Raw genomic sequence first — 24,718 nt, forward strand, 5'->3', positions numbered from 1 at the left:
GTGGGGGCGGAGCGCCGAGTCGAGGCGCGTTTGTGAATAAGGGTGGTAGACAGAATAACTGCACATAATGTTATGGTAACACAGAGAGAAAACGAAATGGAGTGCCAGCAATTGTTGTTCCAGATTATGCTATTGTCACATGAAACAGGCAAGCAATTTCTGGACTAACCAAGCAGTATAGTGCGACATATATTTTTTGCCAGCCGTTAACCTTAAGGTTCCCATTTATACCAAAATCGTGCACACGAATAGAAACAAATTATTGTACATTAATTTAGCGCAAAAACTTTGGTGAAGATACATATACAACAAAAGACAGGAGGTTCTTCGTCAAAGTTTTTGTGTAACTTCCTCTACAAAATGCAGAACCGACTAGCCCGACAACACGCACTTTAGAAACAACCACCACCAGAATGATTATTCGTGGTAGTTCACGGCACATCACATTCTTGTGCTTCTAGCTTGCCCCTGTAGTTTATTTCCTTGTTCTCAAAGGCAATTGGTTTCTGTTTTATGGTTGTCACCACGCCTAAGTAGAACGCTGGAGCAGTGTGCAGAGGAACAAAGAAAGTGAAATCTTGGCTCAGCTGCTCTACGTCTGGCGCAGTGCTGTTAGGTCGGTCTAACACCATCGGTCATTCGGTCAAGCACCATCACTGTCTCTACAACTTTCTTGCTGCAACAGTGCTCTAGACAGGCATGCTGACAACTGTACATATTCAAAGCTTTTGCTCTTTGCAGCAGCATTACAATGTCAGCCCTGCCCTCCTCCCTCCCGGTGCAAGCGAAGAACTCCGGCTTCCCACCGACCTGCTTGGCAAGCTCAGTGTAGGTGTGCTTCTCGTGGGCCTCGAGGCTGGCCCACCACTCGCCCAGGATCTTGGTGATGGCACGGTTTTCCAGGTGCGGGTAGCGTTCGCGCACCACACTGCGGTGCCGCTTGCAGAAGAGGAAGAAGGCGTTCATGGGCCTGCGCACCCCAGCTCCGCCCGCGCCGCTGCACCAGTCCTCCTCCCCCCGACAGCAGCCTTCCTCCTCGCCATCATCCCGCAACACCAGGGCCTCTGCTGCTGCTGAAGGGCCCGCCTGCACCCAATGGAAGAGAGACACACACAGCAAGATAAAAAGTTTCTACGTGCACTTCCATTTTCACAAACACTTACCACTGTGTGCAAGCACATGTATGTACCCCAAGCTGAAGTGCAAAAACTAAATTCTAAAAACACAAAGCCAAGCTGCAATATTTCACACGTCACCAGCCAACCCTCTGTTCACAATGCCTTTGTTCATGACGTACATTTGCAGCTTGGTGTTCAAGGAAAAAATTAAACTACCTTTAAATCACATTGAATGAAGCAAATCAAAATGTTACATACACGAGCTAGCATGATTGTGATCTCTGCAGTTTTCCGACAGTGCACTGGGAAAGCTGTAGCATTAGATAGGAGTGCAGATTAACTGGCCAGTTTTAAGGACTGATATCACTGTGGCTTATGTTCTCAGGGAGAACTTTCATATTACTTTAGTCATACTGAACACACGAGGTACCTTGCATTTCAGTTAACTGCAACAGAGCTCACGCTAAAATACAGGCTGTCACTAACAGAACACATTGGACAGCTTCACAGTATGCTTTGGTTTACATCAAAGCCTGCTCAAGCAACAAAATATACACATAAAAAAAACATTGTTGGTATTCTGCTCAGATCCTTCGTTCCAGACGTTTCTTCAATACAGATTATGAGCACAAGTTAATGCATGTAAGAAGACATTCGCTATCATGCACACATAGACAAATGTGCTTTTTGTAACCATTAAAACATGCTGCTCATTCCCTGGTGCTGCCCAAGAGATAAGTCAGACAGTTGGCCCTATTGGCTTTATACTAAATAACCATGTTCACTTCAACAATGCCGATATGATGATGAAGACTGCAGAGCCCTTCATCAGATGCTTAGTAAAAAATCGGCATTCCTTCTTTCCGCATTGTTGCTAGGATTAATTAACCAGGTTTGAAAAGGCAATGTGTAATTGGACAGCGCAGAACATTCTCTACTACTGCCCAAGTATTCCGTTTCGTGCAGAGCTGGTAGCTTCAGTGGTCGCTTGTGCGATGCCTACCCTACCACCGAGGCTTCTCCGGTTGCAGTCGGGGAGAAAGATGTCGGCGGCAGCCTCCTCAAGCAGCGAAGCTGTACAGCGCGTAGCTACTTCCGTGCATAACAGTCGCACGCTGCTGCCACTGCTGAGCCGATCATAAAACGAGGCGCGCGCGCAAATCCCCAGCTGTGCGTACTGTTTCGAGCAAGCGGCTGTGCGACCGGAGTCAGCGGGGTCACCCCCAGACCCCGCAGTGAACGCGCGAGGCTACGCACATCCTGGGGAAAGCACACGCGGCAGCAGGTGTCTTTTGGGCGCGCGTTGCACGGAACTGGGGTCGCACGGCTGGAAGGAGGGAGGGCGGCTGCTCGAAGCGAGACGCTGGCTGCCCAGCCGAGCGGAATATCCGGGCGCAGCAGCAGCAGCAGCAGCGGCGGCGGAGACACGGCGCGGGGCGCTGCAGCGCCGGGGGTCAACGGCCCGCGCCGCCGTCGGCCAGCCAGCCAGCCGACCGGTGGGGCCGCTCCATCACGGCGGCGGCGGCCCGCATTCCGCGCTCCCCTCGGCCAATGCTATGTGGCAGCCTCAGCCGAGCGCTCCGCGATAAGGACCGCGTCCTCGATCTGCCCGGGGCAAGCCGCGGTGCGTGCCCGGGGCCTGACCGTGCAGCTAGGACGCGTGCGCAAGGGACACCGTGCCCTTCCGTCTTTTTGCTTCTTCACTGCAGGTCCAATTAACGTGTCGCCCGGTACGCTTGTGAACGCTTCTCGGGCTAGGATACGACGACGCCAGCAGTGCGTAGCCCACAAAATGGCGTCGCCGGTCACTGCTGGGGCACAGCAACGTTTCACGTGGGAACGGACAACGCGCGCACTAGAGGTGCTTTGTACGTTAACGAAGGCCGAGGTTAACATTTCGCCCTAGACGTTCATTCTCCCGTTAAGCCTGCGAGAGGTTATACTGCAAAATGCGAGCGGCAACATACACATGCACCGGAGCACTCTAAATTTAAGCATTTGAGCAATTTGAGTCTCGCTGCGCAGAGCGACGCGAGGGAGACCTACATCTGATGAACATGGATATGGATCGATGAATGCCACAACTGCTGCCCTCATTGGCTTCGTCACTATGAGAAGCGCACTAGATGCGGATTTTGTGAGTGCGTTATCGGGAACCATGTCAAGGGCTGAACAAGGACTTGACGGAATAATTTTCTTTTGTATTCTTTTTTTAAACCACTAAGATTATTCTAACAGGCTTGTGCCAACTAGCGAGATGTGACATTGAGCAAACTGTTCCTTTCAAACGTTCGAGCGTTCTCCCGCCAAAGAGTTTATTTAATTCACTTTACTCAACTACGGCGTCCTTTGGGAGCCACGTCTGTCCCAAAAGTCCAGGCCCCCATCCCCCCCAACGGCCCTTGGCGCGCGCTCGCACGCTGGGGCTTTCCCCCTCCGCCGCAAGCGCACGGAATCGGAACGCTCCTAACGACAAGTGCTCGAGGCACGCATAAGCGCAAACTTCCGGTTTCCGTGCGACGCTTCACGATTTCGCCGCTAACAATTGAAAAAAAGAAGAAAAAAAAAACTATAGAGAAAACATCTCCATCTCCCCCTGTCTGTCCGCGCGAATGCTTTGAGAGGAGGACTAAAACAAAGGCAAAAGAGTGCCTCCAGTGAAAACAAAGAAGCGCAGGCCGACCGAAACACACGCCGTGTCCGTCCGGACGTTTCTGTCCAGGGACTACGGTAGCAGCACCGGCGCCCGTTTGTTTGGTGTGCGTTACACTGCGGACTGCACACTGTCAACTTCGACCGTGAAATCACACGCGGGAAGATATGAGCGAAGAAACAACTGGAGACAGAGAAAACCAGCAATGCTTCAAACTTTCACCATGCATATCGGGCGCCGAACGAGGAGCAGTGTTGTGTTTTAATCCTTTCGTATGCACAGCATACGGCACCCACACAATGCGGCTAACTGCGCACCTAAAGACCTGCACAGATGCGTGCGCCACCTTTCGTTACCCATATCGCCGTTGAGGGCGCTCTGTTGACCACTGACCTGTTCGCCTGCCATTATCATCATCAAATCTTAAATAAGTTTAAACTACCTGTAACCAAACTTTAAAGAAAAGACCTTTGTCCGAGTTATCCTTCAAAAACTTTGCCTTTTTATATTACAGCAGAGAGTTTGTTTATTTCTATGTTTTCCTCTTGCCAGAGGACATACCGCGATTCCGCTTTGTGCGACGGCACACTGCAGTTACCCACCGCGCATGCGCAGTACAGGTGCTTGAGCAATACAACGTGGACAGATAATTAAACTATAGCGACGAAGAAAAATGACAAAACTAATACATCCCTGAAGTAATGAGAAAAGCCCTTTTTATCAACAAGTTTACAGTAGCGCCAGGCCGCCCGTAGTGTTCTTCTCCTAGCGGCGAGGGCTATGAACTAGAAGGAGCGCGCTGCAGCAGTGCTATCTGTGCAGGTCTTTACAGTCTTGACTTGCACTAGCCCACGGTGCTAGTAGTAGCACACTAGCCCTCGCGAGAAGTCACTAAGGGGCCGATGCACGAAGACACGTTTCATTTTGTGTGCTCGAATGAGACATGAAAAGTCGTTAAATGATTCCATGTCTAGAGCCCTAAAAGGACAGCGCCAAGTTCTGTGATTCGGTTACGGCTGCACGTGCACGCGACACGACACACTTGTCCAGCTTTCCGTGTCAGGTGCCGACAAGACGATCTAAGCACTGCGTGCTATTGCCCTCTCCTCCTCTCGAGCTAAAGACAAACTAGAGGTAGACAGAATGGACATGTGAGAAAACACATTTGCACAGGCGCCGAAGCCTCCCGTTTCTAGTGACAACGAGATTTCACCAACAATACTATCGGCAAGAGAGGCCAAGCGTCAGCTGAGAGTGATCACGTGAAACGATTAGATTAGCTCTCGCGATTAAAAAAAAAAAAAGTGAGGACCCCCCACTACCAGAAAAGTAACGTTTGTATTTTCTTTTTTTTTTTTTTTTGACAGAAAAACATAAAGTTAGTGTACATTTCAGCATGTCCTGCTACTGGCGACAAAGCCGCAAACTAGCGTTGTAAGCGCAAGTTGGCTGGGTAGCGCGCGCCACGTACGTCAGAAGACATGCTCTTACCTAAGTCTAAATAAATCCAAAATGAGAAAAGAGAGAACTACTCGCCATCAGCGTTAGCGGTCAGCTTAACTATCCACATATCACACGTCGGTGCAAAGCTATCTTGTAGGGAACGCTAAAAAGGAGATCAATCCTTCGGGACGCTCAAAAAGTACGCGGCCTCAAAGGAAGCCTCTACTCGGTGAAAACGGGCAGGGTAGACTGCCACCACCGAGCCGCCGTTAGGGACGCTGGCCACACTCCAAACCCCACGGGAAGCTCCACCAAAGAGAAACGCATTGCGGGACAGCTGGTGCTCAGCGCAGGTAGGGCAAAGTCTGAAGTGAATGAATGGCACCTGCTCGACTGGCGGGCATGGTTGCTTCGCGCCCCCCCCCCCCCCCCCCCCCCCCCCCCGAAGGTTGCTGCCCTTAGCCAACGTTGGAGGGATAAAGACGGTGACGAATTCAGGCAGTCTCGGTACAGCGTCGAAGTTCTCGCTGACGCCTATACGCGCAGGCACCACTACCTCCTAAAGGCGTTGGCACTACACGCCGCGATTGCCAGGGGTCCATCCAAAGACTATCTGGCAGACAAGAATGTCCTGTAGTAGGGAGCATGCCTAAATTTATTACGATCGCTTTCGATATCCATAAACCCCCGGATCATCGCACCCTCAGAGTCCCGCCGGGGTGGTGCAGTGGTAAGACGCCCGACCACTGTGCCGGAGTACCCGGGTTCGATCCCGACCTCGGCGGCTGCGTTTCGATGGAGGCGAAACGAAGAGGCGTCCGTGTGCTGTGCGATGTCAGCGCACGTTAAAGATCCCCAGGTGGTCCAAATTACTCCGTAGCCCTCCACTATGGCTCCTCTTTCTCTCTATCCACTTTCTCTCCCACCTTCACCCCTTCCCTTACGGCGCGGTTCAGGTGTCCACAGCTACAAGTGTGACAGATACTGCGCCTTTCCCTTCCTGTGAACCAATCAACCAACCAACCCTCAGATCAAACCCTTGGCTTTAATTAAAACCAGCGAAGGTTGCCGTGCTACTGTCCTTTCCGACTCGTTCTGACGAGCGTCTCCAGTGACAATATTCGGAAAAGGTAGAAGAGAAGCGTTTTTTTTTTTTTTTTTTTTTTTGCGCCAATATTCGGGAGTCGGAGTCGATCTCGGAACTCGAGAGTGCCACGACTATCATCCGGTAGCTCCTTGGAGCTCGGCTCCAAACATGTCGCGCACCCCTTTGTATTACTGACTTGACTTACTATTTTGCATTGGCTTTATTTATTCCCCACTCCAAATTATGCTTCGGATTTAGCGCTAATAAACCAAGTTAAATGCTACTCCTCAAATCTACTCGTCTAATTCAATGCAACGGAGCTACAATTCCGAGCCGTGGACAATACCCTTCGTCACAAGACACGCTTTGTTACAATACAATCTCTGTCCCAGCCCCACAGGGGCGCGAATCGGCCGCGCCCTTCGGACGACGCCGATACGACGACCTCGCACAGGGCTCGCGACGGCATCCGCGCCAATGGATTGCGCCAGGCGCATGCAAAACCCCCCTAGACAGCCCATAGGTAACGAATTTCAGATCATTGCCGTTGTTCATAACGTTACAATGTAACGAACCAGATTTTTGTTCGAGGTGAGGGCCCTACCTGGGCATAGGGGCCGCCGCCGCGGCGCGGACATCGGCGTGCGAACACCGCTCTGTGGCGCGGGAAGTGACACCGGCGCTCCCGCGTATTACAGCACAATCCGAAGTCGACCTTCGCGCCGCGCTTTGACGTGCTGGGGGACAGCAGCGCGTCTCGCTGCACAAGCCATCTCACTTGCTAAGCTAGCAATCGCGGGACGAAGTGAGAGAGAGAGAGACAACCGACGCAGACCTCTGCGCCTTATCTCCGCCAGCCATACATACGCTGCGGGGTCGAGAAATGAAGAAAAAAAAAACTGTTTCGACGAGGCAAATCACGCTCGGCTTTTGTCCTTTAGATTGTGAATAAGAAAAAAAAAAATACAGGGAGAAAGAAACGGGAATGAACGGATAGGCTATCTCTCGTGTGTATCAACCTCAACAAGCCAGCGGGGCAGAGTAACTGATACGCTTTATGCACAGTCGCACGAGGGACAGACGAGCGCTTAGGAAATACTCCGAGCGTACCAGTTCCTTCCCCGGGGGTAACAAACTCTTGAGTCTTGAGAGGCGCCAAAAAAATAAAAAAAAGGGAGGGGGGGGGGGGCAGTGACAAGAGAACGGCACACAGTGAGTACTTTCCACAGAACAGAAGAGCCTCCGTCAAGCCCCGACCGAAGGATGCGAACAGTCTAGAGCCATCCTCACGCAACTCGACCCATCTGCTTTGCAAAACTGCAGAACTGAGCCTTTCGATTTCTGCGTAGCAGTTATATTAAATCGGAAGCGGACGTGGAATATTTCCCACGGGCTCAGCCCTATGTGTTTCCTTGCCAATGAACCTATATATATCTCGCTCAACGCTACGCGCGCCAGCTACAAGACTTCCACTAAGGATGCAACTGTTGTCTCTATCCATCACCGACACTTTAGGCATGAACACACTGTCCATAGCGGGCAGCCGCAAATGCGTCTGTCGGAGTCAACAAATGTTCCGGAAACTTGATTGATCGGCCGCATAGAAACGACAGCGCAACAAGGGAACAAACGTCCACACAAAAAAGCGCTGAACTCTTGCCCCGTTCGCTACCCATAATAGGGCTTCTTCGAGATGTGACACACCAGCGTGACACGTACCCAACATTGTGCTGCGCTAGCTCTTATCTTGCACTGTTTCGCTTCACTTGTTCGTTCAGCACATCATCCAGACCCTCCACAAGTATGGGAACAAAAATACAAAGGAAGGCGTGCCCCCCTGTTACGGTTGTTAGAGCGCCTACTCGGCCCGGTGACGGGTCGTGAACCCGGGTAATGGCCATCTATTTGAATGGTTTTAACGGAACACGAAACGCTAACACCGGTACTTCGGGGACCTTAGCAGCGGCGAGGAGGTAATAGAGAGATTTAGCATACCGTGATCCGCGATCCGCCACCGTGACACTCTACCGCTCGTGGGCGGGGCGTAAGGGCTGATTGGTTCCGATGCGCCAGGTCAATGTGCCGACATCTAAAGTCCCTCATGTGGCGCCATCTATCGGCATGAAAGTGATCTGGGCATGCGCAATGGAACGTGCGGTGACGGTTCACGGTAGCGGATCGCGGATCACGGTGTGCTAAATCTCTCTAATATAACCGAGTTCCCCGGAACAGTGCAAATGGAGAGCGGAACACTGCACGAAACCCTGAACACAGCCGTAAGCAAGCGCATAACACGTATAACAAGAGCCCTGCCAGTTGTAAACCTTTGTTGTTATTATTATTATTATTATTATTATTATTATTATTATTATTATTATTATTTCCTGGTAATTACCATGCTCGCTCCTTTTCCTTGATTGCGGCGGCGGCGTGGTGGTAGTAGTAGTAGTAGTAGTAGTAGTAGTAGTAGTAGTAGTAGTAGTAGTAGTAGTAGTAGTAGTAGTAGTAGTGCCGCAAAGTCGGAGCTGGACAGGGCCACCTCCCAATTCGCCCACACTGAGTTTTCTTTACGAGGTATGGCTTGGTTTCATTGGCAAGCCCATACAATATGATAACAGTCTGCTTTCTGGCTGCAAAGCGTACATTCAGCTGAGAAAGTACCCAGACTAATTGCGTGCAGTCTAGCTGCACGAAGAAAACATGATGTCAAAGCAGTCGGATTCGACGCGCGTACCCCCAGTGACGAAAAAAAAACATTCAGGATCATTATCATTATGCGACGACAATACGTTAGCATTAGATCTTGCGTTTAATTGGTTCTCTCATTATTCGTCTGCTCCATATTCACAATACAATTTTATTTTTGCTGAGTCACTCCGCCATTTAGATCACTATTAATTCAAAGTAATTTCTGAGGGGTTGGTAGTGGTAATGGCTGTTATGAATTAAATATGGGGGAGGAGGGGGGATGCCTGGCCGCGGCAACAAATTGAGGGGTTCTCCCGACGGTGATTCTAATGCGAACGCGTTAAAAATTAAAATAAAGAAGGGCAGTTCTCCATTTTAGCCGGAAACCAGGCACAACCCGTCGCTTGCGCGTCGGAAAGTCGGCGCACGAGCCCAGCGCTCCTCGGAGGGGAAACGGTATAATCGCGGGGTTTCCGAGAACGGCACAACCGGCGCAAAGGTAGCCTCGAACAGCGCTGGACGGCGTTACATGCGGCGGCAGGGTTCATCGCACCGCTACATTATCGAGCGCAGAACAGGGAGGAAAGGAGCACGTGTGGTGCCGGCAGGGAAAAGAAATCAGCACGCCAAAGGTTGAAAATTCCGCAAGATCGGATGCGCCAGAGAGGAACACGTGTTCGAAGAGACCGAAGCGGTGGCCTTCTCGAAATCCCGAGCGAACAAAAACAACAGACACGGCAGGGGGAAGACGCTGAAAATGCAGGTAATAAAGAACAGGACTAGGCTGGGAAGGAGTGTGAGCGAGGGAAAGAGGCAATGCCAGCCGCGCCCGGTAGAACGACCCATCGATTTTTCGCCACGCCAGAGGACGCAGCTAGTTTCGCAGCGCGCGGTATTTCCCCCGGGGGCCCAACGGCTGAGTTCGCTGGCCCCAGCGTCGAGACCCGATCGAGAAGCGTGCGCTGCGCCTCCATTTTTTCTCTCGTTCTATGTCGGGCAGGCGACGACGACATCCGAGGAGGACATGGGGAAGGTCCATACCCGCAACTCTTACGGCATCGGCTCGAAGCGTCTACTTTCCTATTTACTTGTCTGCCCCGTTTCCACGGCAACAGTGGATGTCGCGCGCAGGAGCGGCAGCGAAAAAAAAAATAAAAAAGACGCCGACAGAAAGCCTTTCTTCCCCCACCCTGCACATTACAGGCTTTGTTTCTTCTGTCTGCACCAGCCGAAAGGTCGTCCGCTCCGACATCTTGCACTCCCCGAACTGCAGCGCAACACTGTTCTTGCACCCTCGTATCAATGGAGTTTCTCGCATGAGTCACTGTCAAACGTGAGTCACAGGGAGGAGGCTCGTCGAAACCGTTCGTTTGCCTACAGCCGCTGTTTTCCACGGGCACGGATGGCGATTTATGATCGCGCGCGACCGCAAAGCCAAGTGCGGCGGGAACGCTGAATCACCCCTTGCGCAAGCCTCTTCTTCTTGGCACAAGTGTAGGTACCCCGCGCGTAGAGAGGCGATGGCAATCCTGGCAGCGCACGAGGGCACCGAGCAAAATTCCGTCCGTCCACGAAGTTTTTCACACCCCGAAACGCAGTGAGGAAGGAACTGGAAACAAGTGAAATGTTATAACGTCCTCCCTACACGCCCTTGGCAATACTTTAGCCATACAACGGGGAATAACAGCAAGATCCTGCTGAAAGTCGCAAAGCGCCCACTCCGTAACAACGAAGCAGGGAACTAAGCGTAGTGTGCGCTGCTTGAGGAGGACATGATAACGGCGCACTTGACGACAGGTCGCAACCAAACGCGACTAGTCTACCGAACCTCCGACACCAACTCTCGTGTTTCAGTCATGCGAAGCGTGCAAATCTGCCGGGTCTCCACGGTCGCCCTTGCACCAAACAGAAAAGCAGTTCAACAAACGGTACCTTTCACAGCATGAAATGCGATATCACTAAGGCACAGTCAAGGGTGCACTGCAATGGGTTGCACATAAGGAGAGGTGAGCTATATTTCGACCCCCTTCATCGCCGCGACTCCACTCCGCCCAGTTACGGCGAAGTATGGCGCAGCGCTGTAGCAGTACTATAGTGAACTAGACTAAGTAGTACCCTCCTTTTCGTACGCGAGCGGTGCAATCTGCGACAACGGAGCCGTTACGTCACCTGACGTCACTGCAAGACTGGCCGGGCCCGCGCTCCATTCAAATCAATCTCACCTCGGGTGCGCTGACGTAACTCGCAGCCTCAGCTGAAGAGAAGGCCGTGTCCCCCCTCCTCCTCCCCGACTACACACGCGTGTCCTCGACTCTGCGCGGATAGCGTGCGCGCGTGTGTCGCCAGTGTCGGTGGCTGCGATGGTGCGCGCCACTCTGCCCGCGGGCCCCGACTCGACCAAGGGAAGAAGAGATCGATACGGCGGCCTTGACCGAGAAATGGCTTGGTCGACCTTTTCTCCCCTCGGCAACAATGCTCCCCCCCCCCCCTTCCCCCTTTTGCGAGGACGACGCTGGGTTCGACGAACGAGCGCGTTCTGCTCCCATTGCGACACGCTGCCCGCGCCGGCCGCGTGCAAGACGGACGCAGCCGCGATGATTGTAAACGACTACGACCGCAGCAGCGCTCCCGCTCGTCGCATTAACTTACGCGCGATGCAAAATGGCACGCCGACTCGAACGCGGTCTGCTTGGTAGCGCGAAATTTATGCCGCAACTCAGAGTCCATGATTCTACTGGGTGTACCGCGACTGCACATTATACAGATTGGTGCGGGTACGAAAAACGATTGGCTTTTGATTACCGAAAACGTATTCACCCGTTTTCCTTGAATAAATATTTTCTACTGCTGCTGCTGCTATTGCTGCAGACCAGATGTTTGCGCTAAAGTAATTTAGTGGTCACATTTGTCATTTTCATTTTAGTTTGAGGAGGTTAACTAGCGTGGCCGACAAGCTCTCTATACTGTTCCAAGTCATGTCCGTACTTAAGCTGAAGTCGCCAGCTTAATTAACCAATGCCGGGACAATCGACCCTCACGGCGTCTTGCAAGCCCTTCAGCCGCGCCCGTCGTTGACAACGAGAGCGCAGTGCTGCACAAGGTCGCATGTATGAACTTGCGGACACAGTATACTAGTTGAAAGAAATTCTTTCAACGCCTTGGCGATTACCTCCGTCTTTAGGTTAAACTTAAGATAAACAAGGAAGAAAAAAAAAATATTATACGCGTCACCTGCATCAGAAGCTAATATGTCCGATTACTGATGCACGTTGAGCCGCGCATTACAAACGGTGCATTGCCAATGGAGGGGATCTGCGATCACAACGTAATCATCCACTATTCTAAAGCAGACAAAAAAATGTCCACAACCTCAGCTTGAATGAACAGGGGGTCCATAATCCGGGTGGCAAACAACGACACAGAGTTGCCAGGGGCTCAGCGACGGAGCGGTATCACTTCCTACAAGCCCTTCAACAGCACCTATTTCACTGCAGCATAGAGAGCGCTACCATGTTTTGCTTTGTTGTTGTTGTTTTTTTTTCTCCCTTGTAGCGACAATCTCCCATGTGTCCTGTGAAATCGTCGGCAGATAAAGTCGGCAGCACTCGGGCTGCCTTTGCCCGCTGAAGCCGACTACAAAGTATAGCAGCATACAGGGTTGTGAGTGTGCTGTGGCTACTACTCAGCGCCAGCGGCATCACGCCGTTCATACTGAAGTCGGTGGTGCGATACCCACGCGCCCACAGCGGGAGCGTGTCGGCGGGAGGCAAAATTTAAAAACGCTCCAACGACCACATTTCGACAGATTTTCTACGCTGCAGAGGTGGGGAGGGGTTTGGGCTAAAGGACGTGGGGGATGAGGCAAAGTAATGACCCAGAAAGGTCACAAATCGGGGGAAGGAGCACGGTAACTTGGTTCTCCATGGACAAAAAACACGATCCCAACTCTGGAAGCCCAAGGGAAAGAGGTTTAACGCAGAAGATGGTGAGAGGCAGGACAGAATCGGTGCAGACGCCGCGCAGGCCGGGCAAAGCGCTCCCGTTCGCAGCGCACCGCCGATAAAACGGAGCTGGGCGGGCCGGCCGCTGTCAGGGGCCGAAGAAAGCCCAGCAATTACACAGGTAGTGTGGGAAGTGGTGGCAGTTCACGCGGCGCGAGGAACGAGGCCGCGCATCTCGGGTAGCGGCTGGGGCGCGACGGACGCTGTCAATAATCATTATACACCGAGGCATACAGAAAGAAATTATTGACGAGCGGACAGTCGGCGAAATCTGGATCCAGGAAATGATATAGACTGAGCATGACCCTCAGCGAATGGATGGTCGCGCTGGTGGAACGCGAGGGCACCACCCGAGCAGACGGAAACAATTTACGAAAGGCCACGGTCGTCTGCGCGAGCGCAGTCTTTGTTCGTGAGCACAGACAGCGTATTTTTACGTCCCACCTAGGCCTTCGAAGTGGAACTACTGCAGTCTGTGACGACGGTAATGTGAGCATGTTCTTCTGCCGAGCCACGCTACACTTCAAGCGGTTTAAGGCTGACCATGCCGGCCGGTGCCTTGAATTGCGCTGTTCGTGAACAGGCGTGTCCTATATTTCTTACCTTGCGTGGCATTCTTGCTTTTTTGTTTGTTTTTTGTACTGTACACATGGTCTGATGTGTGATACGTTTCGTCAGTATCTTCCAGTTCGCTTATGATGCACCAAAAGGTAAAATAACTGCATCGGTTTTGTGTGTGCGGAGCAAAATAACTCCTTTCATTTCACAAAATACCCGGCGCCTTTTTTCTGAAATACTGTTGTTCGGCAAAGGCTGTGACGCAGCTGCGTTGATGGCCGGTCAACAGTACTAGGAATGTAATTTTCAATTTGAAATGCTGAAAATAAATAGACCAACAATAGCAGACCGTACAGAACGCAAATGAACCAACAAGGCGCAGCACATGCAAGAATTCAAACTGAGAACACCTAGAACCGGAAGTTATCGCCAGGCGACACGGCGCAGCAGCGCATGCTGTTTAACTCTAGTGCATGCCAGACATCTAGTTTTCGGTTGTTGTTGTTGTCCTTGTCGGCTAGTGTTAACAGCTTGGCCTGCCGTAGACACCGATTAGTTGGCCAAGCAACGAATGCTACGAAAATGTCAAGCGGTCGCAATTCGGATGTCCTCCCTACGGCGTGCAACAGCATTCACGTGCAAATAACATCTCAAGGAGGTCCATGCGGATATGACGGGTCCGCAAACAGCGCCGGCTTCACTGCGGCCCTAAATTGGATTTTTCGCGACTTCTGTGCAATCCGCCTCGCCATGCGGACACGACCAGCGCCTTCCAGGTATACCGCTAAACTATCGCCAACGCATTCGTGGCAAAGCGGTTTTGAAACGAGGCCACGGGCCGAATTAAGCTCAGCCGTCCGGCGCCAAACCAAGCAAGCGAGAACGGTTCGCAAACGCCCCAGCAACGTACTGCGCCGCCACGCGCTGCTGACAGCACTTTGGCCGGCAAACAGACGGCTGCCCTCTTATCGCCTCATTCGCAGCTGGTGGCGGGCGCAGTGGAAATTAACGAGCGGCAGGCAACACTGCACACACACTTCGTAGTCACAGGGTGTTAATCGAACGGCAATAACAAATCGACGGTGCGTTTAAGCGCCGCACAGCCGCGGCGAAGCTCATTTGCATGGACTTCCCGCGACCGTGTACAATAATGGTCGGCGGTACACGCCTGTTCCGTGCGGCGCTCAATCCATCCCGAGAAACGGAGAAATATATCGTGGCGCGCCGCCAAGGAGGCAGCCAGGGAGGCCACCGCCGCCGTTTCTCACTCGCAAAGAAATGGCGCGCTCCGGAGGTCGTTGACCCCAGGAGCGCGGATGCGGGAAGCGTTTGCGACAAAAACAGCGCTGACAGGAAAACAACGAAGATAGCGGTTGCGCAGGAAGCGCCGGAATCCGAACGCGGAAAGAAATACGCCATGGGGATTACCAGAAGGTTGCGGAAATGTGCCTTTTGCGTGCGTTTAAAACGCGAGGCGTAATGAATAAGCGCTTATAATCTCACTCGCTGCCCTTCGTAATACGATTTTTTTTTTTTCCTTTCTTTACTTCCTTCAGTCCAGCTTCATGCACTGACCTAAACTTCAATTCCAAACGAGCACGGTTCGAAGCTAGACAAAAGGTACTATACTCTTCACATGTGCCGTGGGTCGCAACATTCGCAGAGGCGATTCATAGACACTCGACGGACATGAGTGCCGCGGGACAGTTTCTAGTTAACATTTAGCAGGGTCTTCTGACACTCTTGATAGGTTACGAAGCATCTGAGGAACGCTACTGATAGTGCTGCGGGGCCACGCCCTGTCTTTATTAAGATACATGATATCATTCGCAGATTTCAATTTGATTTGATCTGATTCGTGGGGTTATGAAGGGGGGGGGGGGGGGGGGGGCAAAGCAACTTCCGAGGTCGCTGACCTGAGCAGCCCGGAAGCCGGAAACACAGTGGAGGAATCGCCGACAAGTCGTCATGCAGTTTCCTCTGAAGATAATTGAGATATGATCGAACAATCTAACTCAGATCCAGATCGTCCTGCAGCATCGTTCCATAGTTTAGTCCGTCTTGTTCCTATCTTCCACTGCCCAATGCAGGGCAAGAATGATTTCGTGGAGCCTCGTGTCGAGTCTCCTTCCTGTATGACCGTGTCCCTCGTTGGCTGCCGCTTTAACCGACGGGGATGTCAGCGCGATGCTCACCACAGAACTTTGCCTCCATGGCGCACATGTTTAGTGCATTTGCGTGACTTTGCGATTTGTTGGACACGATGCCTTCCACTTGTCTTTATTTGCAGTGCAGCGACGCTACTGACAGAATGTGACTGGAGCAATTTTTCGAGCAATTAAATTTCCAATTTGGGGCACCTCGCATCACAGGGGCTTCGAATCAGCAGAGAGTGAATCGCGAAAACTGCAAGTATCTGGAGCTCTTTGGAGCAATAAACGCACTTCTGAAAGCACTTAGGAACGCAATTTTTCCAAACCTCTCGTGTTGGCTTGGCAATGTTGGAAGAGTTTCAGTGTGATGCAGAGATGTGCTATGCCGTCAAATTCGTCATGCGCTACATAAGCGTACTTACGAGGTCTTCCAACTTTCAAGTCTTGCGTTGCATAACTAATGAGCTGCCAGCCACTTCTGCGAAACGTGCCGCATAGATAGTTCAATTGAACAGCACAGTAGCTCAAATATGTCGACGTGTGACTATCCAGTTTTCATTAAGGAGCTTACAAATATTTGTTTAGTTATTTATTTATATGTAAACCAGTTCGGTTTTTCGTTTATGACGGCGGCCCTATTTTGCACACGTCTGCCTCACCCAGAAGCAACTCATCAGTCGCTTCATATCCCAGTGAGGCTAAACCAGCTTTGACTAGCCCCTGTGCTGGCTTCAGCATCAACAGAGTTTTCATTAAACGTTTCGATTGATCGATTCAGGTTAGGCCTATACTCGGCCTAATCATGTCGACGAAAGACATGTTCGAAATAAGGCACGCCAGAGGACGGTAGTCGACCTCCAACTCGATGCACGTGCCACCAGTGTTTTTCCATGCGAGAGAACGGGAGGCTAGAAGACACGGATATTCGTCGGACTGACAGAGCTTCGTGGATACGGCATCAAAGTACACCGCCGGAGTCCGCGTTGGGACATTCTTTCTTAGGTGATTTACAGCCGCCTTCGGAGCGTAAGGAACGAATTTCGGGATGGGCGATAGTCATATTCGTTAAAAGTATAGTCTCAACGCACCAACATTGCCGGCGAAACATTTTCCGGCGTACGACACCGTCTAACTGCAAATACAGCGAGCTTGGAGCAGTATGGCAGAATTTCTCCCATTTTTACAGGATTACCTAATCTGATAGGTGACCTGGTGTAATTCAGCGCACGTCTGGCGTCACTGCATGGTGCGTTTAACGCCTAAAAGCTTAAATATTTTCTTCATCGTATATTGTCTGTTCTCGCTGTATATCAAGAACCTCTCTCCACCATAAAGTTTATGGGGTTTGGGGGAAGAAAATCAAATGAAAGGGACCACAAGAAACGCCGTACTGGACAAGAACGCTCCGGATTGATTTCGACCATACTTTAAGCCCCTACGCAAGCCCTTCTCGGGTATTTCGTCCGCACTCGCGCGCCTCTTTTCAAACGATGCCTGCGCCAGAAAAGCATCCATGAAAAGAAGACTCCGGCCAATGGCGTTGGCATATGTGCCTTCATGAAGTGAGACCGTGGGGATGATCTTAGCTGTTGACGCCGCTGGCTGGAGCGGGGCCCTTCAAGCTGTAAACAACATATGTCCTAGATTTTATAGCGGAATCATCCATAATTAACGGGCCATAACTGGTCCGTTTTTCAACACTAGCAACTGTCCCCAGGTTACCGATGTCATTTGTGACGATCATCGCAGTACTAATATGAAAATAACAGTTAACCGCGACTTAACCCGTAAGATTGTATTCATCAGTGGCGCTATATCACTGCTGTCGAAATTAAATGAAAAGAAAAGAGAGAGAGAGAGATCTAGCTTCGCTTTAGGAGTAGACCCGATAGCGCCTTCAGCCCAGTTGTTTCATTCCGTGATTATTTAATTATTTTTATCGCTGGTTTTTAGGGAAAGGCGCAGACGCTAGTGTCCGGCACACTTCTCGATGTACACTATACACTTCCAATTAACGCCACAGACATGTCGCTGGTTCGAATCCCTATCGAAAAACAAGCCCACAACTTGACTAGAACGCGGGAAGCGAAATTCTGACAACGGACTGAACGCCGTGCAAAGAACGGTTGAGTCATATTTTTGATACAAAATCGCGTTTTTTTTTAATACTTTTTTTTTTTGTTAATTTCAGGGTTACTGCGCCGCGGCGCCTATCGCAGTGTAACTGGGATAAATGGGAAAGCGCAACAGGCGCCTGCATGAGAGCCCCAGAAAAGGGATGAGGGAGCAGCCACATGCGACTAATGTGTTGTCATTTTGGAAATTGCGGAACACTTTTGAGAATGTGTTAGTCAACGCCTGTGACACCCCTATATGCCCGTGTCTCGACGCAACACAGGCCATGACGCCTGCTACAGGTTAGTTGTCGTACAAAACTGCACGTAACTTCCGTAATTTAGTACGCAGTCTGTTTTACGAACTTCCTGCGTTTAATGTGCCCGTTTTAACAATTACGTAAAGCGGTTGAAGCAGCAAATTTATGGGTGGAAGCAGGCTCAGGCATTTTAGAGCAGCTTAGGAAGGAGCAATAATGCCATTTTGGAGCAACTTTTGAGCAATAAAACAAGTTTTTTCAGCATTCTAATATATTCCGGCGCGGTTGTACAGTGGTAATACGGCCGACTACTATGCCGGAGTACCCGAATTCGCACCCAGCCTCGGCGGCTGCGTTTCGATGGAGGCGAAACGAAGAGGCGTCCGTGTGCTGTGCGATGTCAGCGCACGTTAAAGATCCCCAGGTGGTCGAAATTACTCCGTAGCCCTCCACTACGGCTCCTATTTCTCTATTATTTCGCTCCCACTTTCCTCCCTTCCTCTACAGCATGGTTCAGATGTCCAGAGAGACAAGTGTGACAGAACAGAGCATGCCCACCCCTGACGTAAATCAGATAAACGCTTTGCAGTCGAAATGGTCCTCCTAGGAACGGTCGCCCTTTCGCTATGGAGATCAATCCGGCTGTAGTGTATTACCGTGCACAGATTACCTCCGCCTACAGATTATCCGGAGAACTTAAGACTATGCTCGCATCGAGACGGCTGCCCAACCACTCGTCCCACCGCAGCGAGACTCCGGCAAGGCGCTTTGCTCGCATCGTCGGGCCGCGCAGTCTGCCAGCGGTGGCAGGCTGCCAAGAGATTTCGGCGAACGCGCTAAGCGATCTTTCTCTCCGCAAGGTTCGACGAACCCTGAAAGCGGCCGGCTGGCTGGCTCGCTGCGGCGGTTGCGAACACGCCAGATTCAGGAGGTCTGCCTGCGTACAGTGCTCTGGAGAGAGAAAACCGCCCCGTCCGAAGGGAGCGACCTCGTCATTTTCTGGCTAGCATAAATTAGGATGGACGACGCCGCATACTGGGAAACAGAGAGCGAGACCGCAAAGAGGAGGACACAACGTTGGAGAGACAGCCTGCCAATCATATCAACTACTGCCTAGCTGGGATGTTCTCGCCTGAATAGGCGCAGTGAATGCTCCTCAGTTCGGAAACAGCATCGACCAAGACGCGGCGATCTTCCACGCAGATTAAGGAGCCAACGCCGCAGAATACTCTATAAAGCCGTTACCGCAGACCGCTACCTTTTGGCCCAAGCTTCCCGCATTATTCGTGCGCGAGTGAGCGCCACCGGAACACACATCGTACTGCTGTCGCGGTGGAGCGCTGACTGAGCATGTGCGCGAAACGCGTGGAGGCAGCGTCCGAAAGCCTAGTGTAATGGCATTAGAAGGTCGCGTTTCTATGCAGGCGAAACGCCTGCGTACTGTGCGACGTTCTGCGGTGCACGTTAAAAAAAAAAAAAATGTCCCAAGTGGTCGCAATTGTCTGAAGCCCTCGCTCCACTACACACACGCACGCACGCACGCACGCACACACAGACTGAGCCGGTTTGTGACGTTGAACATCGCAAGTCTAACGGAAACCAAAAATTGCTCTAATAAGAGCCAGGCAACGCAATAATACGATACATCAAATAGGAAGCCTGTGACCTACGCGATTTAAACCGTGGCGGTCCGTGGGAGAACGAGGAACAAGAGCTCAGGATTGGAGGCTTGCCCACGGGGTTTCGGCGAGGACGCCTTCGAAATACTGCTCGGACTTTTAAAAAAAACTACGTGTTTCGTTCAACCCATTCACGGCACTGGGGCGCAATCAGTGGAAACAAAGGAGGCAATCGTGCTGAAAAGCACAACAGAAAGACTCGCGTAAGGGTTACGTGGCAGCGTCCAGTTTTCCCGAACGACGTCGGGCACACAGTGACGGCGCAGAGGAAGAAGGCGCCCATCAATTTCGACTGAGATCGCATAGCACTGTACTTTTGCACATGCCTACGCGGAAACGATGCCGCCGCGGCCCCATCCCGCGACCTCGAGCTCAGCAGGCGAACGCAGTAGCCACAGCGGCGTGGCCAGTCTGTGTCGCCCGTAAACACAAGGCGACGAAGACGACGTGCGGTCGGCTCCACAGGACCCAGACGAGAGAGGAGGATCACGGGCATAGACAGCGCCCGCGGCGGCGGCGGCTCTCCGTCTGGGGCTGGGCGCACGACCGGCGACGGCGCCGCCGCCGCAGCGGGCGGCCGTCGGAAGCCCGCTCGACCCCGGGAACCCAGCGGGCACCAGGAAGTGCTGAGTACGAGAAACGGCGTGCATCGCACACGCGACGGCCGAACCCACCCCCCACCCAACGCAGGAAGGCGAAACGGCAGGATCTCCGTGGCCAATGGTTCGACTGCACGCTCCTCAGCGTTATGAGCGCAACACTGGCTCCACGGTGAGAGTGGGTCGCAGGGTGCAGATCGCCTCGCTCGCAAGAAATGGCATCCTTATCACGTTAACATAATCGGTGACGCCATCGGACCCGCGACAAATTAAACCCCTTAGATGCAGCTGCACTTCAAAAAATAAACGACTCCCACCACAACGTCAAGCCCCTGCCCCACCACTTAATTATATTGTACACCAAAAGTAGATACACTTGAATAATGTTTTTAGTTACCGTTTTAGCCTTATTCCACGAGCACTTTCGGGAACCAACTTCCCATGGCACCGTTTTCTCTGTCCTTCCTTTCTTTTTCTCCACTCCTCTGCGACCCCGCAGAACATCGGGCGCCATAACACTTAGTGATAAGTGCACACGCACTTTATTCTTTTCTTTCTGAATTTCAGTTCGTCGGCATTTAGCAAAATGCATTTCTCAAGTCTCGGTGTCACCGTGAGTGCGCCACAAAAGTACACCAGCAATTCATCACCAGTTCTTTCCCCGTGACCTTTCTAGATCGACTGCGCTAGGGGGTGCCTGTGGCTATAAAAACACGCAACAACGTTTTGTAAGGCACATTTGCACAAATCCTCTGCACAAACCACATTTTACCCAAATTTACAGAAACCTTACACGGCAGCCACTGAGCGCAGGAGGCTGATTCAGGGAAAGTAACTAACTTGCCATCATTCAGCGTAAGGTCCCACAACCTATTACAACACCAGCCCTGCCTCATTGATCTCCACAATGTCCACATGAGGCCCTTAATAGAATACTAGATGGAGCTACAAGAAGGGGGAGTCGGAGGCATGCCCGTGACCTGTGAGCGCTACCAGGCGGACAAAGGCTAAAGTTTTCACCACCACTAGAAACACCAGCATATTCATACTGGAGCCGCATGACAGCTTCTCAGCTCAGCCAACCAGGCACTTATCGGACAAATTATTCGAGAGCTGGGAACAGTGGTGAAAAATTGCCCAACCGGCGAAAAGGCAAAGGAAGCACATGCTAGCTGGCTTCCGAGAGATTAATTAGAGGTTTCAATGCTCCCAACCAGACAACATGTCTGAAGACTGTCTTCAGAGAAAGGTTAGAGAATGAAGAAGCTATGACATTGGGGCCGTGCAAGCACGGCAGTGGGCTTCCCAGTCACGAGGCGCAAACGGGCCTCCCTCGTGAAACTAGAGCTAAAAGCGGGCGGAGCACAAAGGTTGGAGTATAGTGAAGAACACCTTCAACACCCGGCAGTGACGAACGTATCCATGTGCTCGGTTAGGAGCGACACGTTCAAGTTTGCGGGAGTTTGACACCACGCTCCACCATGAAACCCCTTCGTGCAAAGCCGAGCTGCCCTTTCCCTCTCGCGCAGCGTAACTCCAGCCATGCCGAAGGGGTAATAGCCAACTTCTTGCGTTTCCTCCGTCTCTCAGTTTCACTTCGGGTTGAAGGTCTACCGCGAAAATACAACCAAAAATAAAGGAAAACGGCGGCGACAACGTCTGCCCGTCTGGCGGTTCTGCACGGCTCAGTGCGTCTGCAACCGCGTGCTGGACTGGCACCACCGGGGCAAACAGCTGCCCTCCCCGGAGCCAGGTGGAAGCGAAGACGGGCGCGCAGGGAGAAGACAGCCTCGTTCGTTTCGTCGGCCTGCCGGATTGGCTTCGCTAGAAGGCCAGCGTTGCATACAGTCGCGGCAATTACGCAATTACACAACACTCCTTCCTCTCCATAAAGGTCCTCCCGCGCTTCCTCTCCGCGCGTGCTGTGCCTCCTGCAACCGACAGGAGAAGACACTCTTGTTCTTTCTTCGCGCGGGGATTTCTAGAACGCAGTGGGAGGAAATGAGTTTCACCGCCACCGGATTGGGAGAGAGAGAGAGAGAGATAGAGAGAGGGGGGGGGGGGGGGATAGTCAAGCTGCGATCCTACCACCGTAATGAGAAGGTGGGACGAGGCGCGCGCGCACAGCGGTGGCAAAGGCGCACTGCCTCGGCGGAGACACACGCGGTATAATCACACGAGAAAGTCGCAAGAGGAAACGGCCCCAGACTCCCTCCCAACGGCGAAAAATGGGGCTAACAAGGCACCACGGCTACTGAGGAACACGCGTGGACGCCGCTTCGATAAATGCGCCCAGGCGGCAAAACATGGTGGAGAGGACGCACCGCCCTTGTGTTTTGTACGCACTGCCTCGCCGCTTTGGCGCGCGTACGACACGCGCGCGCATGGACCGACGCAACGGGTTTCGGTTAGCTGCTTCGTCACTGCCAAACGTGAGGGGTACGAAAGACAATGAAATGGAAAGTCAACTCTTTTCTAGCGAGCGCTTCCCGAAACATGAGAGTGCCCCTGGGGCCGCGGCAGCAGCTGACTTAGCTAACCGATTGGCCTTGATTGACAGAAGCCGTTACCTGATCGAAAATATGTGTTCCGAATTTCAGCAAAGCTCGATCAAGTGTTACCAGCACTCATGGAGGATGGGGATAAAGTTGCGGTTCGCTTACCACCAAACGCAGCTTCTCGAAAACGAGGGCGATTCTACACAAAATACGCCATCTTTCAGGCAGAATGGCGGGGAAGCACACTATTGCATATCACGCACTACACAGAAGCAAGCGCAGTCGAAAAGCAGCTCAGCTTCTAAGAACACAGCGACGTAAAAAAAAAAAAAAAAAAAAAAAAAAAAATGCGCACACAAGCCAGCCCCGACACGCCTTCTCGGGCTTAAGGTGTGACTAACGCATCCTAATTAACAATTCATCGGCGCTGCTGCCGAACCGGTGCGACGACTAGCTAGGGCGTTTCACGGCGCGCAAACCCAACCAACCAGAGAGACTCGTAAACGTGGTGAAGCCGACAGCGGCGAGACGCTTGGGCCGCCTGATCGACGTGCGCGCACCGGTGAACACCGTGGCACTGAACTGAGAGATGCGGAAAATAAAGCATGAAAAAGAAAAACGGCGACAGTACTTTTGCCCCAGTCCGACTGCACCTAACAGCGCCTCGAAAACCACTCATGGACAGAAAATGTATATGAATGTGAAAGGAGACAACAGTCGGGCTGACAGCGAAGGAGAACCGCGCGCGCCGCATAATGAAAATACGAGCCGCGGATTGGCTTCTTCCAACCGCTTCGACGGGAGCAGCGCAGAAGGCGGCCACCCGAAGAGGGCCGGGGTACGCAGCGACGCCGCGCCAAACGAGAGAATCGGCGGCACAAATTTACGAGCCGCCACCGCCACCCACGGCCGGGACCGACCGTAAACCACCACCCAGCAGGCAACGACGACGCAGCTAGAATGCCGACGCTGGCTACGCCGACGACGCTGGGGGACGCGCGGCGGCGCCAGGGGCGAGGCCGAAACCGGGTCCTCGCGGCGCGCGTTCCGGAGCCGCTCCGAAGAGGGCGCCCACGTGCCGCGCAGAGTAAGCGTGGAGGAGGTCAGCCGTGGGTTTGCTTTTTATTGCCGACTCGAATGCGGTGGTGTGGTGGTGGTGGTGCAGCTGCGGGCCACGGGTGTGACGTAAAACAAGGCGTTTTCAGCCAGAAGCTCGCGAGGTGCGTATGCGGGGGTTTGATGTCCCCCAGATCTGCACATGGGCTTTTGGAGACGTAGTAACGCAGCGCTTGGGATAAATTAACACCGTGTAAGGTTGTCTAACGAGCGCAGAAATCGCACAGCCCATGGGTGTGTATTCGGAGAAATGCGGTCGTTCGGATTTTCTGTCCCGCGACCTTGTGGGCCCTAGCGCGTTGTATGAATCGATCCGCAAGACACGGGTACCGGAAAACTAAGACGACACCAGGGACGCGATTAGCTGTTCCGGCCGGCACCGGCTAAATAGCTGTGGTTAACGGACGCTCGCGTGATGCCACGGGGCTGAAACCCGGTCCGATTTTACCATCACCACCATAATAAGCATGACTACGCCCACTGCAGAAGATATGCCTATCTGAATGCCTACGGGATCATATCCCGCCCTATGCTGTGAAGAAGGCTGCGGCCCAGCAAACTTCAATCTCACCCCCTGTTATGCCTGCCCTCGTTCTTGCTTGACGCTGCTATGCTTATGGGTCATCGGTTACCTAGTCTTCACTTTGGCGCCCTGTTCGTTTTTTATTTGTAATGAGATATCAACAGCTCACGTTTTCTCCCCGACCAACTGCTCTTTCATCCTATCTGTTACGTTTGGTTTGTGGGGTTT

At 52.3% G+C, this 24,718-nt stretch overlaps 1 protein-coding gene across 3 annotated transcripts in view; it reads right to left on the reverse strand.

The window, feature by feature from the left end:
• bbx (bobby sox) overlaps positions 1–24,718 on the reverse strand; it is a 249,484-nt gene that overhangs the window by 31,220 nt on the left and 193,546 nt on the right. For 2 of the 3 annotated variants that reach the window (XM_084607079.1, XM_084607080.1), the window contains one exon: positions 811–1,086. In XM_084607079.1, the coding sequence (XP_084463205.1) occupies positions 811–1,086 (276 nt within the window). Of the gene's footprint in view, positions 1–810; positions 1,087–2,121; positions 2,534–24,718 lie in introns of those variants that run through there. The other variant, XM_084607081.1, reaches the window with a different exon arrangement.

Source organism: Amblyomma maculatum, chromosome 6 (assembly GCF_055883805.1).
Source record: "Amblyomma maculatum isolate TAMU_Amacu chromosome 6, ASM5588380v1, whole genome shotgun sequence".
NCBI lineage: Eukaryota > Metazoa > Arthropoda > Arachnida > Ixodida > Ixodidae > Amblyomma > Amblyomma maculatum.